The sequence below is a fragment of the Bubalus kerabau genome, chromosome X (assembly GCF_029407905.1).
Source record: "Bubalus kerabau isolate K-KA32 ecotype Philippines breed swamp buffalo chromosome X, PCC_UOA_SB_1v2, whole genome shotgun sequence".
Taxonomy (NCBI): Eukaryota; Metazoa; Chordata; class Mammalia; order Artiodactyla; family Bovidae; genus Bubalus; species Bubalus kerabau.
This window is the reverse complement of record NC_073647.1, coordinates 122552430-122570801: the sequence shown is the minus strand read 5'-3', so window position 1 is coordinate 122570801 and position 18372 is coordinate 122552430. Positions and strand designations below refer to the sequence as shown.

Genomic DNA, 18372 nt, shown 5'->3' with positions numbered 1-18372 from the left:
AACAAAGGGTTTACAGAGTTTTTATAGACCTACTATAGTGGGCAACACTAGCTGCTAACAGGCTGGTTTAAACTAAGGGGTTTCCCATGCCTGGGAACAGTAGTCAAGATGGGGAGGGGGATCCCTGACCTTTACACGGACAAGCATGATTAAGCAGGTTTGTAGGGGCTGGGCAATTGCAAAGAGCAGGACAAGGGTGAGTGAGATAAACCCCAGTTCCTAGTATTGTAAGTCCCCACTTTCTGACACTACGTGACCTACGTGATCCAGACTTTGCAAGGAGCAAGCTGAGTTAGAGACAGAAGGAGCAGGAGGTTATGTAAAATTTTAACTTTTCCTCTTCAAATATGCCTGAGGTGGGATGAGTTGGGGGTAGGGGGACAGAAGGAAAAAAACATGGGAAAGAAATAAAAGAGTGAAGGAAATAACTAAGGACACACAGAAAATGGTTCAAAATGCCGAATTAAAATTCTCAGCAGCATTTACCCTTAACTTCACTGGTTAATGACCTCAGGTCATTTATGGGGTCCACAAGGTGCCTGAATAGGTCTGGGGGGCTGGTCTCTAGAAGACAGAATCTCCATTCCTTACCTTATCCTGGTGTGGTTCTCTGAACTTCTACTCCTGGGGATTCCGAGAAAAACAACCCGACAGCCAAGGCTGAGGAAAAGTTTCCCTATGGGGCACTTCATCGTTTTACTGCATTCAAATCCCTCAGCCTTTGGGATGAAACACTCAGAAGACTGAGAACGCCAAAGTGACCGAGACGAAAACACAACTTTCAGGAGGGCGCTTAGCTTTTTTTCCCAGAAGCCTCTACAAGTTCCGCGGCTTCTCAACCTTTTCTGTGCATGCGAATCACCTGGGGCTCTTGCTAAATATGCTGATTGTGATTCACTAGGTCGGAGGCGAAGTAGGAGCCTCTGCATTTTTAACGCGCTCCAGGTGATGCTGATCTGCTGACCCTCGGAGTACACGAGGGACTCGAGGTCTTCACCTCCCGGCCAGGTGTGCGTATGCCCAGCCTCGGCTTTCCGGCTCGCTGTCCCGCGCGTCCCTGGCCTTCCGCCGAGAGGGGAGGAGTCGGGGGCGGAGCGGGAGGAGTGGCGCGGCCCCCGCGTGGGTCCTGCCGGAGATCACCTCGGCCCCTTGGCGAGGAAGCCAAGCTGCGGCGGCGCAGGAGGGGGCGGGTTCGGCGAGGGCGCGGCCTCTGGGAGGGGGGCGCACGACGCACATCCCCCGCGCTCGCCGGGGCCACTAGGGAGCCTCGCGGCAGTCCGGTGCCCCACTTGGCAATCCGCTCCGCGCTGCTTCCTCGCGCCCGCCTCCTCTTGTCACCTCCCGTCTCAGCCTCCTCGCTCCATCCCGGCTGTATCCACCGCCATCCGAGTGCCTCAAAGAGCGAGAGGTGGTGCGCGGGACTGCAAGGCGCGTCCTCCAGCAGACCCCGGCTCGGCCTTGGTGGGGGCACGGGCGGCAGCATGGACACCAAACGCTGCTTTGCCAATCGCTTCGATGACTACCAGGGCAGCCTGCTGGCGGGCCAGTGCGAGGAGGCGGTGGCGCCCTTGGTCACCGCCACCATCGAGCGCATCCTCCAGGAGCTGCCCCCACTCGGGGGCGGCCCGGAGGGCCGGGGGGCGGCAGCCGCGGCCAGCAGCTGCCAGTGGGGACTGTACGGCGGCGTGGCCGGGGTGGCCTACATGCTCTACCACGTCTCTCAGAGCCCGCTCTTTGCCGGGGCTCGGGAGCGCTACCTGCGCTTGGCCAAGCGCCTCATCGACGCGTGCGCCCGCGCTGAGGAGTGGGGCGAGCCGGACGCCGACACCCGCGCCGCCTTCCTGCTCGGGGGCGCGGGCGTGTACGCCGTGGCCACGCTCGTGTACCACGCCCTGGGCCGGCCCGACTACGTGCAGCCGCTGGGCAAGTTCCGGGCTCTGTGCGCCGTCTGCGCGCCCGTCTCCTTCCTCGAGTGCGGCTCAGACGAGCTATTCGTGGGCCGCGCGGGCTACTTGTGCGCCGCGCTAGTGCTCAAGCAGAAACTCGCCCAAGAGGTAAGAGGCCACCCCGGCCACAAGGGGGCGCGTGCCGTCCTACCACCCGGCTCCCGACTCCGGGAGCGGCGCCCCGGCTGTTCTCCATCTCTCTTTGTTACTCTTTTGACTCTGCGGTTTCTTGAGGCTCTTGAGGTTTATCCCCTGCTTTTGTCCGTCTCCCCCCGCCCCACCCTCCCCCCACTGCTTTCAGTCTCTCAGTTGGGATTATGCGCCTTTGCTCTTTGTTCGTGTTTTACTGAGACATGGCATCTCCCCAAATGCCTCTTTGCCCAGGTGTTGTCTGGAGGTCTTTTCAAGTGAGATTTTTTAATATCCCAAATGAAAGAGATTTCCCTTCCTTTAAACCCTCCTGTCAAAAGCTGAAGTACCCTCGCATGTCAGAGTACTAGAAAGTCATAGAAGTTTGGGAATGGGCTGATCTATGCTAGTATTGTTTCCATCATTAAGGTGAAGATAAGTTGTTTCTGCGACCCCCGGGTCTGTATGTGCTTCCTGTGTTGCTTTCTATTCAGTAAATTGCATGGGTCTTATAAAATGCATGTCTGAGGGGAGTGTCCTCTTTTAAATACATAAATGTAGACAATTCTACACTATTGTAATCGAAAGTGCTTCTCTCCCCCCCCCCCCATTTTAAAATGAATCGTTAGGATTGTCAAGACGACCGCATACTTGACAGGGCAGGTTTTCTTAATGAATAGCTTTCCAGGGGCTCCTTGAAGTGAATTGGATTTCACAACTATATGTGTTTGGTTTTTGTTTTTGTTTTTGTTTTTTTTTCCTGGATTCACTTTGAATACAGCGCGTGGATATTAGAAGAGAGAGTGCCAGTTTCTGTGGTGTAGGGGGGAAAAAAGTCCTCCAAAGGATCATAGTAACTAGAACTGAAAGAGAGGCACTTCATTCATAACCCACTGGAGCCAAATACTGTTTAGGGAGGAAGTGACACATTTAACTTGGCTCCATTTGGGTGAGAGAAGCGTTTGAAGACAAATTAAAGGTACACAGTGTTTTTAAAGTGTAATTAACTTAGATAACCTCTACAGAGGCAGTCTTGATTTTTTTTTTTAATTTATAGCAGATGAGGTTAATTCAAGTGAGAAAGATTACCAAAGACTGTACACTGTGCTAGCAGGGAAGCAAAGGGTTGTGTGACAAAGTTGTCTTGAAATAGTTCACTCTGCTTTGGAGTCACTGTTACCAGCTAGCAGTTTCCCAAGGGCCTTTCCAGTTGTAGAAAACCTCTGAGAAGGCCACCAGGCTATTTACATATCATTTGCATTATATTTGCATCTGCTTCTCAGACCTTGCAGTCTGGTGGCAGGCGATTTTCAAGTTTGTGGGGATTTCTCCCCCTAGTTGTTTTCCTTACACATGCTGCTTTCCCTTTCTATGCTTTTCTCCAGAATGGAATGGCAGAGTGGGAGAACCATCAGGTCATGTGCAGGTGGCAACTGATCAGAAGGACTCCTTGCCTGAAGACTGGTGGCCCAGGGCCAGTCTGCAGTGCTGATCCACAAAGACATTTCTTAAGACCTCTCTTGTGCCCTGCTGCCAAACTGGATCTATCTTTTTATACTAATCAAGTTGAGGTGCTCTAGCCCCTGCTCCCAGGAGACAGAACAAGTTCTAAGGCTGTTTTTATTTTTTTTTTTTTAAAAAGCAAAGAAAAGCTCTTAACCTGAGCAAATCAGCTAGTCTCAGTGGCAGCCTCAGCTGTGGTCATCCAAAAAGTTCAGGCATGAAAGGACAGAGGCTAAGCATGCCAGGCTTGAAGCCCTTTGAGGGGAAAATACAAGTCTTCTGCACCATCCCCACCCCCATGTCCTAGCCTGCATATGGCTTTGTCATCAGTAGATGATCCATAAACCTTGATTAAATTGAATTGCGAACTTCTGTCATTTCTCTATGAATAATCTGTCATTCTGCCCTGGGTTTCTTTCTCTCCAATGTCATTTATATTCACTTTCCTCTTGGCAGTGCCCTCGGTTATCACCCTGGTCTAACTCCTCCCCACCCTACTTGACACATCTCTGCCACCTAATAAATAGTTGAATGAGTGAATCACCCTGTACTGGGATTAGTACTCTCAGCTAGTTTCTCTCACTCCAGCCATTCCATGTATCTCTGAGAAACCAGGCTGCTTATAAACACTTTTCATTATGTCACTACCCTGCTCAGCGTCCTGCAATGGCTCCCTATTTCCTTTTCTCCAGTGGCTGCTCATCTCACAGTGCAAGCCAAGATCCTTAAAATGGCTGACAAAGCACCATGTGATCTGACCCCAGCTTACTTACTCTACTTTTTGCTCACTCTGCTTCAACCACACGGGCCTTCTTGCTGTTTCAGGCATTATTGTCTCAGGGTGTTTGTACTTGCTATTCCCTCTGCTTGGAATACTCTCCCCCTATCTCTTTTTATAGTTAGCTCTCTGACCTTGTCTGGGTTATCTCCTAAATGAGTCCTTCCCTATCCACCCGATTTAAGACTGCCACCTGTCCCCTGACTTAGGCCCTTTTCTTGCTTCATTTAACTTATTTTCTTTACGTCTTCTTCACTTAGAATGTAGCTCCATAAGAGAGGGTTTCCATTTCATTGATGGACTTAAGCATTAAGATTGTACCTGGTACATATGTGGATTCTCAACTTTCCTTGTTTTGGTTGTGGTGGAAATATTTTCAATGCTTTGCTTCATCTCTCAGTTCTAATAGCATCCCATTTACCAGTATTTTCCTTTATGGTGGTGCCTTTGATATTATGTTTAAAATAATCCTTTCCTGTTTTCGTAAGAGCTTAAAAAATCCTTTCCTACTGCCAAGGTATCAGTAAGTATTTGTTGAATGTGTGAATGAACACTACTTTCTTACAAATTTGACCTCAAAGCAAGCTTAACCACTAGACCAGTGTTTGTTAAACTTTAACATTATAGGCATCACCTACAGATCATGTTAATAAAATGCAGATTCTGTTTCAGCAGACCTGTATTGGGCCTGAGACTCTGAATTTCTGTCAAGGTGCTGCTGACAGTCCAGGGATCACGCTCTGAATAGCAAGGCAGTAATACATTACTGCATGGATTTTGGCATTATACCAGCCCCATCTATTAAGATGCTGTTTTGTGAAGCTTGTATATTTATTCATAAAGTTGTAGTTTAGAATACTGATTACTATATCCTACCATACTTTTGTTTTAACAACCTGCAAGAGGAATTTCTGTCAGGGCTTTGAAACAGGAAGAGTTGTGCTCCTCCTGGAAATGAATTGAATCTTTTTAAATCTCCAGGATGAGTTGTATAACTGATCATGTTGCTCACTTTATGTTGACTCCTAGGAAGCATATGGTCAGAACTATGGTCCACATAGCTTGTGTACAATACCGTATCACCTGTATTCTTATATACTAAAATTTACATTTGGTTTATCTGTATTTTTTTCTTCCTTCATTTACCCTTTTCTGAACTTTCTTCCTTACATCTGATTTTATTGTTTGTATTTGTTTAGAAGATTCAGAGATGGAAAAAAGTGTGTGTATGTAGACAGAGAGACATAGAGACAGAACCATTCTCTCCAGATAATATATTTTTTATTAATTTGGCCTTCCTGGAAATATTCCAGGGAAATAGCTTAGAGCAGGGGTCACCAACCTCCAGGATCTAATGCCTGATGATCTGAGGTGGAGCTGATGTGACGATAATAAAAATATTAAGTGCACAGTGAATGTAATGTGCTTGAATCCTCCTGAAGCCATCCCCGCCCCCTACCCATGGGAAAATTGTCTTCCAGGAAGCTGGTCCCTGGTGCCAGAAAGGTTGGGGACTGCTGCCTTAGAGAGTTTGTTAGGCAGATATCCTTAAGAAATGGAGCACTTAAGTCTTAAGAAATCGCACTGTAAACACTTGCATTGGTTTGTTCTGCTTTCCAGATTGGTGGAAATGTAGCAGGGAAAAGGAAGTGAGAATGGTGGTGGGGTTAAGGGGGAGGCTTGGGGAACCACAGTTAAAATAATAACTTTTGCTCCTTGGTGACCTTGGACAAATAATTTTAACATCTTGGAGCCTGAATTTCCTCACTTGTAAAATGGACAAATGACAGCTTCCTCCTTCGCTTATTCTGTCATTCACTCACTCAGTGAATGTCAGGTTTCTCCGTATGCCCGGAACCTTGCTAGATGCCAGGGTTGAGCAGTGAACAAAAATCAATACAGTTATGTTGTCAGAAGTGCTCTCAGAAGGAAGTAAACAGGAAGTGCTGGCGGGGTGGGAGCGGGCGGGGTGCTGCCTGGCATACATTAGCGGGGAAGGAGTCTCGGTGGAGGTGACGTCCTGGCTCATCACTGAAGCATGAGAATGAAGCAGCTGCCTTAAAAGCAGGCATTCCGGGCTGAGGGGATGGCAAGGACAAAGCCCCCGAGGCAGGAAACTGCTTGGTGATTTCCAAGAAAAGGAAGGTGGTGGCCCGGATGGAGAAGAGTGAGCAAAGGCTAGAGGGCTAGAGGCCAGGGAGGAGCTGTGAGCAGGGGAAAGGCAGGTCTGGCTGGGCAAAGTTAGGAGTTGGGCATTTGTTTCATTTGGGAATAGGGGAATGTCTTCATCTGATTCACCTTATAAAACAATGATACAGATTGGTTTTCTGTATAGACAGTGGATTGAACAGTATTAAGAAAGGTCACAGGAGGACTTTTTAGAGGGAATCTAAAAACCCCTTTCGTGCCAAGGACTCCTTTGTAAATCTGGTAAAACCTCCAGTACTTCTTTTGAGAAGAACGTTTTAAGATGCAGAAAATAAAACACGCAGGATTACAAAGGAAGCCAATTATCTTAACATTCAGTTACCAAAACATTTTCAAAACGTGTGATGCACTAGCATATGTGCTGCTTGATTCACACATTCAATGCGGTTTTGCAGTGCGGCCTAAGGAGTATGGTACTTTTGCAGCAGTGATGAGGGGCAGTGATATTTCGAGATGTCTTCAACAACTGCAGTGTGACATGATCGTATCTGTGATTTCTATAGGTGCCAAAGTCACGAGTACTCCTGGTGTTTCGTGGTCTGCATTTGTAATAAAAGGAAATGCCAAGCTGTTTAAATAAGGTTGGGGAAAATAGAGATGCGATTTTCTTTTCTTGGCCAAAGGGGACTGGTCTGGAGGTGGGTGTGATGACTCACCCAAGATAAAGTGCCTAGTGTAGTGCTTGGCACAGAGTAGCTGCTTAATGAAATCCATGTTATGCCCCTACTAACAAAAAATCAAAAGTGATTCTGAGCATCACATAGACAATTATGCCCAAGGAATCTATCTTCCTGCCATGATTAAAGGAAAAAGCCTTTTGCTAGATTGTTCACTGGGTCCTTAACTCATTCCTAAGCATGTGGTTGGCAGCTAAATGGGGATGCCCTTAGCTGGATATAATAGAATGTCTGATAGAAAGTGATTTATAAATAACGGGAACACTTATGACCTCACTTGACAAGGATTGTAGAGCTAGGTCATTCCAGGATTGGTTAAGTAACTCAGGAAAATCATCAGAACCAAAGCCCTCTCCAGCCTTTTTCTCTGCTGTTCTGGGTGTGTGAGCTGTGCATGCTAAGCTGATTTAATCATGTCCAACTCTCTGCAACCCTAAGGACAGGCTCCTCTGTCCATGGGATTCTCCAGGCAAGAATACTGGAGTGGGTTGTCATGCCCTCCTCCAGGGGATCTTCGTGACCCAGGGATAGAACTGGTGGCTCCTGCGCCTCCTGCATTGCAGGCGAATTCTGTACCACTGAGCCACCAGGGAAGCCTTGGTGAGCTGTAGCACTCTTCAGGATTGCAAGATGGCTATTGCCTTTCCAAGCATTGTGTTCTCATATAACTGAGGCTGTTTTTTTTTTTTCCTTGAATTTTTTTCTTATCATATGGAACAGTCTGTCCTTAAAGAATTTCCATTCTGCCTCATTGCCCAGCACTTGGTCAGCAACCCAGCTCTGACCACTCCTGGTTTCCGGGGAGGCCAGAACGGCTCGTATTCTTTATTTCCAGCTTCTTATCAGTGGATGCAGATTCTTTCAAGAAAGGAAGAGGGAATGGCTGTTGGGTGGTTACCAAAGTGTCTGCCTTTTGGCTCACTTACCAAGGTCTGTCTCATGACTTCCCACTTCCTTGACTCTTGTCAACAATATTACACCTCCTCCAGATCCTGTTTTGATTTTGTTTGGATAAATACCCAGAAGTGGGAATGATGGATCATATGCTATTTCTCTTTTTACTTTTTTGAGGAATATCCATACTGCTGTCAGTAGTTGTTGTACCGATTTAGGTTACTACCAACAGTGTACAGGGTTCTCTTTTCTCTGCATCCTCGCTAATGCTTTTTGATGATAGCCATTCTGAGAGATGGAGAAGGCAATGGCACCCCTCTCCAGTACTCTTGCCTGGAAAATCCCATGGACGGAGGAGACTGGTAGGCTGCAGTCCATGGGGTCACAAAAAGTCAGACACGACTGAGCGACTTCACTTTCACTTTTCCCTTTCATGCATTGGAGAAGGAAATGGCAACCCACTCCAGTGTTCTTGCCTGGAGAATCCCAGGGATGAGGGAGCCTGATGGGCCGCCGTCTATGGGGTTGCACAGAGTTGGACACGACTGAAGTGACTTAGCAGCAGCAGCAGCAGCATTCTGAGAGATGTGAGAATATACCTCATTGTGGTTTTGATTTGCATTTCTCTGATGGTTAGTGATACAGAATACCTTTTCATCCAACTGTTGGCTGTTTGTATTTCATCTTGAGAGAGATGTCTATGCAGTTCCTCTGCCCATTTTTAAAAATGAGTTGTTTACTTTGTATGAGTTCTTTATATATTTTGAATTTTAACCGCTTATCAAAATGGGGTTTACAGGTGTTTTCTCCTACAGTGTAGGTTGCTTGTTCTTTTTGTTAATTGTTTCTTTTGGCTGTGCAGAAGCATTTTAGTTTGATGTAGTTCCACTTATTTTTTGCTTTTGTTGCTTGTGCTATTGGTGTTATATCTATAAAATCATTGCCAAGACCAATGTAAAGGAGCTTTTCCCCTATGCTTTCTTCTAGGAGTTTTACATTTTCAGATCTTGTATTTAAGTCTTTAATCCATTTCAAGCTCATTTTTGTGAGTTGTGTAAGATGGGGTCCAGTTTCATTTTTCTGCATGTAGTTATCCAGTTTTCTCAATACTGCTTATTATTGAGAATATTCTTTCCCCATTAAGTATTCTTGGCTCTCATATCAGATGTTAATTGACCATATATGTGGGACTATATTTATGGGCTCTTGATTCTGTTCCATTGAACTGTTTTTATGTTAGTACCATACTGTTTTGATAATATAACTTTGTGATACAGTTTGAAATCAGGAAGTATGGTACCTCTAGCTCTGATCTCTTTCTCAAGATTTATTTGGCTCTTTGGGATCTTTTTTGGTTCTGTATGAATTTTAGGACTCTGTTTTTCTTTCTGTGAAAAATGACATTACAAATTTCAGAGCAATTGCATTGAATCCATAGATAGCTTTGAGTAGTGGTGGTGGTTAGTCACTAAGTCGTGTCCAACTCTTGCCATCCCATGCACTGTAGCCTGCCAGGCTCCTCTGTCCATGGGATTTCCCAAGCAAGAATACTGGAGTGGGTTGCCATTTCCTTCTCCAGGGGATCTTCAGGTATCCAACCCTGGCCTCTTGCACTGCAGGTGGTCTCTTGCATTGCAGGCAGATTCTTACTGACTGAGCCACCAGGAAAGCCCAGTATGATTACTACAGTCATGTTCTGGTAAAGGATCAATTGTGTCTGATTCTTTGAGACCCATGGACTGTAGCCCACCAGGCTCCTCTGTTCATGGAATTCTCCAGGCAAGAACACTGCAGTGGGTTGCCATTCCTTCCTTCAGGGGATCTTCCCAACCCAGGGATCAAACCCAGGTCTCCTGCCTTGCAGGCAGATTCTGTGGCTCAGATGGTAAAGCGTCTGTCTGCAGTGCAAGAGACCCAGGTTCGATCCCTGGGTTGGGAAGATCCCCTGGAGAAGGAAATGGCAGCCCACTCCAGTATTCTTGCCTGGAAAATCCCATGGACTGCAGAGCCTGGTAGGCTACCGTTCATGGGGTTGTAAAGAGTCGGACACAACTGAGCGACTTCATGATTCTCTACCATCTGAGCTACCAAGGAAGCCCTTAGTAGTATGAACATCTTAATAATATCAATCCTTCTGATCCATGAACACAGAATGTCTTTCCATTTATTTATCTTTAATTTCTTTCATCAAAGTCTTACAGTTTTCAGTGTACAAAATTTTCACCTCCTTTGTTAAGTTTAACAAGTATTTTATTTTTGATGCTATTATAGTGGGATTTCTTTATTTTTCAGATAGTTTGTTGTTTTTTTAGCATATAGAATCATAACTGATTTTTGTATGTTGATGCTATAACTGCAACTTTACTGAATTACTAGTTCCATCAATTTTTTGGTAGAGTCTTGAGAAGTTTCTGTATGTAAGATTATATCATCAGCAAAGTTTTACTTCTTCCTTTCTGATCTGGACATCTTTTATTTCTTTTTATTGCCTGATTGCTTTGGCTAAAACTTCAGTAGTATGTTGAATAAGAGTGAGAGTGGGCAGCCTTATCTTGTTCCTGATCTTAGAGTAAAAGTTTTCAACCTTTTACCACTGAATATGATGTTAGCTGTGGGCTTGTCATATATGGCATTTATTACATTGAGGTATATCCCTTTTATACCCAATTTGTTCACTTTTTATCATGAAAGGATGTTGAATTTTGTCAAATTCTTTATCTGCATCTATTGAGACAGTCATGATTTTTATCTTTAATTATATTAATGTGAGGGATTCCCTGGTGACTCAGATGGTAAAGAATCTTCCTGCAGTGAAGGAGACCCGGTTTCGAACTCTGGGTCAGAAAGATTCCCTGGAGAAGGGAATGACAACCCACTCTAGTATTCTTGCTGGAGAATTCCCTGGACAGAAGAACCTGGAAGGCTATAGTCCATGGGGTCTCAAAGAGTCGGACAAGACTGACCAACTAACACTTCCACTTCCATATTAATGTGATGTATCACATTTTTAAAGGAAAACTTTTTTTTTTATTCCTTCCATCACTTATTGAACAGACTATGTGGCATGCAGTGTCCTTTGTACTATGTATACATTTTTATTTTCATTTTTTCAACTGTACTGAGGTATAATTGACAAAATTGTAAGATATTTAAAGTGTGCATTGTGGTTTGATGTATGTATACTTTGTAAAAGAATTCTCACCATATAGTTAATTAACACATCCATCGCCTCACATATTTGCATATGTTGAACCATCCTTATATCCCAAGGATTAAGTCCTTGGGTATGATCCCATTAATGTGCTCTTGAATTCAGTTTGCTAGTATTTTGTTAAAATTTTACATTTATGTTCATCAGGAATATTGGCCTATAGTATTCTTTTCTTGTAGTGTCCTTTTCTGACTTTTTAGTATGAGAGTAATTCTGGCCTCATAAAATGAAGTTGGAAGTGGCCCCTCCTCTTCTTTTGGAAGAGTTTGGGAAGGATTGACACTAATTTTTCTTTCAATGTTTGGTAGTATTCTCTAGTGAAACCATCTGGTCCTGGACTTTCCTTTGTTGGGAGATGTTTTATTAGTGATTCAGTATCCTTACTCATTATTGGTTTGTTTAGATTTCTGTTTCATCATAATTAACTCTTGGTAAGTTGCATGTTTTTAGGAATTTATCAATTTCTTCTGGTTGTCCAACTTGTTGGCATACAATTACTTGCTCATAGTAGTCTCTTAAGATATTTTGTATTTCTGTGGTATCATTTTTAATGTCCCCTCTTTAGTTTCTGATTTTGAATTTTCTTTTTGTCTTAGTCTAGCTAAAGTTGGTCAATTTTGTCATTTCAGAGAACCAATTCTTAATTTCATTGATTCTTTTCTCCTGTTTTCCTGTTCTCCATTTCATTTACTTTGGCTCTAATGTTTGTTTATAATTTCCTTTCTTCTGCCAACTTTAGGCTTAGGTTCCCCCTGCCCTGGACCCCAGTTCCTGAAGGTATAAATGTTAGATTGTTTTGAGAGTTTTTTTTCCCCAAGTTTTTCTTTAAAATTATTACTGTCATACAGGGGAAACACAAACAGTAAGAGGATCCAGGAAGATATAGAGGCATATTTCAAAGATACTGTGGATTCAGTTCCAAACCACTGAAATAAAGTGAATATCTCAATAAAGCAACCCACATGAATATTTTGATTTCCCAGTGCAGATAAGTTACATTTACACTTATACTTTAGTCTGTTAAGTGTGTAATCATTATGTCTAAAAAAAACAAAGTGCATACCTTAATTAAAAAATACTTTATTGCTAAAAAATGCTAACCCTCTCAGCCTACCATTAGTCATGGTGCTAACATCAAAAATCACTGATACAGACCATCATAACAAATATAATAATAATGAAAAAGTCTGAAATGTTGGGAGAATTACCAAAATGTGACTCAAAGACAGAGTGAACAAATGCTGCTGGAAAAATGACTCTGATTTGCTCGACACAGTGTTGCCACAAACCTTCAATTTGTAAAATAATAAATAAAAATGGAATGTCTACAAAGCACAATAAAGCAGAGAGCATAAAACAAGGTATGCTTGTTTTAAAAAGTCCTCTTTGAACATAAAACATTTTCTTTTTAAGAAATATTCTGGTTATGTAAACTACCTGTATTTTTGCCCATTTATGTGATACTTGTGTGTGTGCATATATATGTGACACACCTTGTTTTCATATTGCCTTCCCTATGCTATGCTATGCTAAGTCGCTTCAGTCGTGTCCGACTCTGTGCGACCCCATAGACGGCAGCCCACCAGGCTCCATCGTCCCTGGGATTCTCCAGGCAAGAATACTGGAGTGGGTCGCCATTTCCTTCTCCAGTGCATGAAAGAGAAAAGTGAAAGTGAAGTCGCTCAGTCGTGTCCAACTCTTAGTGACCCCATGGACTGCAGCCTACCAGGCTCCTCCATCCATGGGATTTTCCAGGCAAGAGTACTGGAGTGGGGTGCCATTGCCTTCTCCACTGGTAGATGGTAAAGAATATGCCTGCAATGCATGAGACCCCAGTTCGATTCCTGGGTCAGGAAGTTCCCCTGGAGGCTACCCACTCCAGTATTCTTGTGCTTCCCTGGTGGTTCAGACAGTAAAGAATCCTCATGCAATGCAGGAGACCTGGGTCCAATCCCTGGGTTGGGAAGATCCCCTGGAGGAGGGCATGGCAACCCACTCCAGTATTCTTGCCTGGAGAATCCCTATGGACAGAGGAGCCTGGTGGGCTATAGTACCTGCGGTCTGAAAAAGTTGGACACAACAGAGCGAATAAGCACAGCACAGCATAGAGAGGTCTCATTCTTTATATTGGTTTGATTTAATGGCTATACCACAATTTAACCATTATAGACATTAAGTTGATTCAATGTTTTTCCTTTTTTGCTATCAGAATTAATGCTGTCAAGTATACACAGTAATACATATAATGTACATATATACATATATGACATTTACATGTAATATATACATATATGTGTCTGTATCTTTGCCTTCTGTTACAAGTATATATGTAGGATAAATTTTTAAAACCCAATTGCTGAGTCAAAGTTTATAGCTGTTTTTCACTCGATGGAGATTATCAAGCTGCTATCCAGAAAGGTTGCATCAATTTCCATTCCCTCCAGGAGCATTCGGGGGTGCCTGCATTCCCACATTATTGTCAATACTCGGTTTCATCAGACTTTTTAACATACGACAGAGTGACAGGTTAAAAAAAAAAATGAAGATGGAGATTTCTCGGATAGAAAATGTGTCCCCTTATCTTTTCATTCAATACTCACTGAACAAAATGCATATACCGGATTTTACCCAGTCTAAATCTGAGTGGTCCCTGGTTTGTAAGCAGCGGTGTGTTGTGCATTGCACAAGTAAACCCAGCAGTTTGGCTTGAAATGACAGCAGGTTGGGGAAGCCAGATTTTTGTAAGCTGAGTCCAGTTCATAATTGCTCGATTATAGACATATCAGGAAATGGGGCACTTCCGTGGGCTGTAGCTTGGATCCTTTGTTACTCTTGATCCGGAACCCTGTGATGACTAAAAGGACATAAGAACTAGCATTACTTGATCACTTAGTGTCCACCCTGTCATGAACCCTTTCCATATATTATGTCATTTAGTACCAATACTTAAGACTAGGCACCATATCATCTTCCTCCTCCCCAGTTGAGGGAACTGAGGCACAGAGAGGCTGTGGGACTTGTTCCAGGTTCCACCGCTAGTCAGCGGCAGAGGTGGGGTTCCATCCAACACAGGCTGGTCGCCAAATCTGTGCTTTCAATGAGCACTCTTCACACTTCAATGTGCACTCAGATCTCCTGGCGATCCTGTTAAAAATCAGGTTTTGATTCAGCAGATCTGGGGTGAGGCCCAAGATACTGTATCTCAACAAGCTCCCAGATGCTGCTGCTGCTGGTTCATTGAGCAGATTTGAGTAAAAACCTTGAAATCATTAATTTTTTGTCAATTTTATGGGATTGCCTGTCGACAAATTTCACTGATCCCTGCCCTGCCCCCCGCCCACCGCCCGCCACTTCATGATGTTCATCAGTTGGCCTTTTTACTGAAAGTGACTTCTTCCACAAATGCCAGAATATCAGCTCTCCAATTCATAGGTGCTGCTGAAGGACTTTTTGCAGGTTTAAGAACTCTGTTAACATCTATGAGTGAATGTGTGGATTTCCTTTTTTTCTGATAAATGTAATTTTACACTCTATATACAAAGATGTTTTGTTTTTTTTAGAATTCCTTTAAAGGCCCAAATAGACCATGTTCCAGCATTTTTAAATGATTTAATAATAAGAGACACTTTATTATTCCCACATCAGATTGAAAACATGATGCTCTGATCATTTTTCAGGGCATGAATGGAACCACTCCTGTTTTAGAATCATTCAGTTAAATTTACCAATCTGACCTAAAGGAGTGTTGCCCCAACTCTAAATTAAATGGAAGATGCTTAGACATTTTGTGTTTTTTTTTTTTTTTCTGATACAATGATTTAACACTCAGAATAAACTTGATTTCCTTAGAGATAACTTATCCCTTTTAATTAGTCCACTGATATACATTCCACTAAAAACTAAACTTATTACTTGTAATTATTTGGAGAGCATGGTTCATAATTTTCTTATTACTGAATAAATTGGGGAAATGTGGATAATAAAAGTTCTTTTAAATGTTCTGAATTATTTGTTTTGCCAGTAACCTGACCTCCCAGTGTTCCATGAGAAGGTGGTTTTAATGGAACTGTGCTGTATTTATGACTTCTGAATGTAAAAATGACAGATTGTATTAATTCCTTATTAATTTGGCTAATTTCCTTTTCACTGGTTAATGAAAGATGTTTGTCTCTTGACTGGCTCCTACACAATGCACAGATTTCCTCTGTGTAGCAGGGGAAGAGCATCCTTTAATATCCCCATGTGGAGATGGTCTCTTGGTAAACTGGCCAGCAGTCCATGATATGTCCAAATAAGTGTTTCTCTTCAAGATTCACTTTTACTGATTACTCTCTGACCTACATTCACTAATTAAGTACAGTGCCTTGGATGTTGGTTTGAGTCAAAGGAAAACATGTTTTTCTCATGCATTATTTACATATATTGAAGTACCTCTTATCTTTTCCTAGTTATTTTCTGTATGGATTTAGTTACTAAGGAAACTTACCAAGTTAACAGCCTTATTATTCCTGGGGTGCTAGCCACTTGAACAAATGGAATTTTCAAGAAGTCATTTGATCCATTCTTTCTTTTAGCAAGCTGAACAAAGAAGTGTTTTGTGTAAGGTCATATTTCCTTTTCTGAACAGCTTTACCCATTCAACAACCCAAACAAATGAACGCCTTTGACACATTGAAGTGTGAGTGTTGCTACCTGGGCCATAAAGAAGCTGGTTCTCAGATGAGAGGCAGTCATAAAAGCTTCATGGCTGAGAACATCATCTAAATGAGAGGTGGCAAAACAAATATTGGTCATAGCATTATGTGCAGCTAGCTGTTACTGTGCCCATCTGCTGGCTCCATTGCTTTGCATGGAATGGATTCCTTATGCTCAGTGGTGTATTGAAATCTGGTGTCCATGGCAACCAAAGCATCACCAATCCAAAGCAAGCACTGTGGGGACCAGCTGAATCTCCACTCCTACAATGACTTTAGAAGGGAGCCACATCCCTAACAGACTTTACAACTATCTAAGGCTGAAGAGTTCCAGTGATCCACCAGAAAGGAAGTATTGTTCTCGTGCACGTTTCAGTAACATAATTTTGCTATTTAAAATGTTTCTTCTTTCCTTGTGAGGCAAAGAGAATTGCATGAGCTATCACCCAATGCAGCTGTTGAAATAGTTTAACATCTCAATGAAGGCATTAAAAGATGATGGTTAAGAACAGGGCTTTCAGAGTCCCATAGCCCTGGTGTTGAATCGTGGCTCCATCCTGGTTGACCTTAGCCAAGTTACTTTATCATCTTTAAAGTTTGATTTCCTCATCTGCAAAAGGTAAGGTGAGCACCCCCTTCTTAGGTGTGGTAGGAAGATCCACTGAGAATGTGTGTGTAACACACTTAGTAGAGGGGTCTGCTAGGCACATAGTAAAGACTCTGTGTAAGTCAGTCCTTGTTTTATTAGTATTTTGAATATTGTCATTAATGTGAAGTGAGATCCTCTGTGGACTAAATGATACAGGTGTGTTTTAGGGGGAAGTTTAGCCCATGTAATATTCCCTGTGGTGGTATTCAGAGCTGCTATGCCCCTGATCACAACAGCAAAGCTTTGAGATCTTCAAAGAGAGGCCATAAAGTGCTGGACAGAAATATTCTTTTCTCTGCCACATGGGAGATTAAGCTGAGCTTCTCAGAGAAATTATGTGTCAAAGTAAATTGAGTGGCTGGTCATCACCCCTGGAACCCGAACCTGTTCAAGTTGCCCTCTGCACTTTGGTTCCTCCAGGAAGAGGGTGTTCTTTTCTCTTTTTGCTAAGTTCAAGCTCTTTGAAGACTTAATCTAGGAATTTGTTTTCCTGTGTCTGATTTGTGCTTCTCAGAGTAAATCACCTAATTGGCTTTATCAGCAGAGATTTGCTATGCAGGTGATATTGGGATGTTTGTTTTTTTGCTCTCTTCCCCCCAGAATCTGAGGGGGAGATTCAAGGAGCTCTTTCCTGCTCTTAAATCCTCATCTGTGCTTCTAAAGATCATTTGCTTGTATGGCACTAATTCAGAATTTCAGGCAAATTTCAGTAGTTGCCTCTCTGGTGAAGTGACAGTTTCAAATGAGTTTTCCTCAGCAAATGTTCCAGATCATGTACAGTCAGTAGCTTGTCTCAGCAAAGGATTAATACAATTAAGGATTCTTCCAAGTGTTTCTTCAGCTTCTGGGCCCAGAAATTATGTTTTTTCTTGCATTAGTGAACTTTTCTATTTGCATTTCAAGGCTGTGTCATACGTATAGACTCACTGTCAGTTTTACAAACTTAAATCTACTCTTTAGCTCCTATTCATACTCATTTATGACATGATCTTGACATTTACAACTACACTACTCTAATAGTAATGGAGTAGCAAATGGCAACCCACTCCAGTATTCTTGCCTGGACAACCCCATGAACAGAGGAGCCTGACAGGCTACAGTCCATGGGGTCACAAAGAGTCAGGTATGACTGAGTAACTGAACACATACTCTAATAGTAAAGGCATCATTATGGTTTCTTCTTATCCCTAATAACTGAGTTGTTGTGTATATCCATTCAGTCATTTCAGTCGCTCAGTCATGTCTGACTCTTTGCAACCCCATGGACTGCAGCATGCCAGGCTTCCCTGTCCATCACTGACTCCCGGAACTTGCTCAGACTCATGTCCATTGATTTGGTGATGGCATCCAACCATCTTATCCTCTGTCGTCCCCTTCTTCTGCCTTCAATCTTTCCCAACATCAGAGTCTTTTCCAATGAGTCAGTTCATCGCATCAGGGGCCCAAAGTATTGGAGTTTCAGCTTCAGCATCGGTCCTTCCAATGAATATTCAGGACTGATTTCCTTTAGAATTGACTAATTTGATCTCCTTGCAGCCCAGGGGACTCTCAAGAGTCTTCTCCAACACCACAGTTCAAAAGCACCAATTCTTCGGCACTCAGCTTTCTTTATAGTCTAACTCACATTCATACATGACTACTGGAAAAACCATAGCTTTGACTAGATGGACCTTTGTCAGCAAA

The 18372-nt window shown here is 43.1% G+C and overlaps 2 protein-coding genes across 20 annotated transcripts in view; one reads left to right on the top strand and one right to left on the bottom strand.

Moving 5' to 3' along the window:
• The window catches only part of PRRG1 (proline rich and Gla domain 1), a 466522-nt gene that overhangs the window by 356765 nt on the left and 91385 nt on the right, over positions 1-18372 (bottom strand). For 3 of the 19 annotated variants that reach the window (XM_055565365.1, XM_055565369.1, XM_055565376.1), the window contains exon 1: positions 592-908. Coding sequence is in view for 1 of the 19 variants with exons in the window: in XM_055565364.1 (XP_055421339.1) it covers positions 592-692 (101 nt within the window). In the remaining 18 variants the exon portion in view is untranslated. Of the gene's footprint in view, positions 1-591; positions 1006-18372 lie in introns of those variants that run through there. The other 16 variants (XM_055565375.1, XM_055565380.1, XM_055565366.1 and 13 more) reach the window with 14 other exon arrangements.
• Positions 1184-18372, top strand: part of LANCL3 (LanC like family member 3) — a 114421-nt gene continuing 97232 nt past the window's right edge. The window contains exon 1 of the mRNA XM_055565362.1: positions 1184-2054. Coding sequence (XP_055421337.1) covers positions 1482-2054 — 573 coding nt within the window. The 5' untranslated portion in view covers positions 1184-1481. The remainder of the gene's footprint in view (positions 2055-18372) is intronic.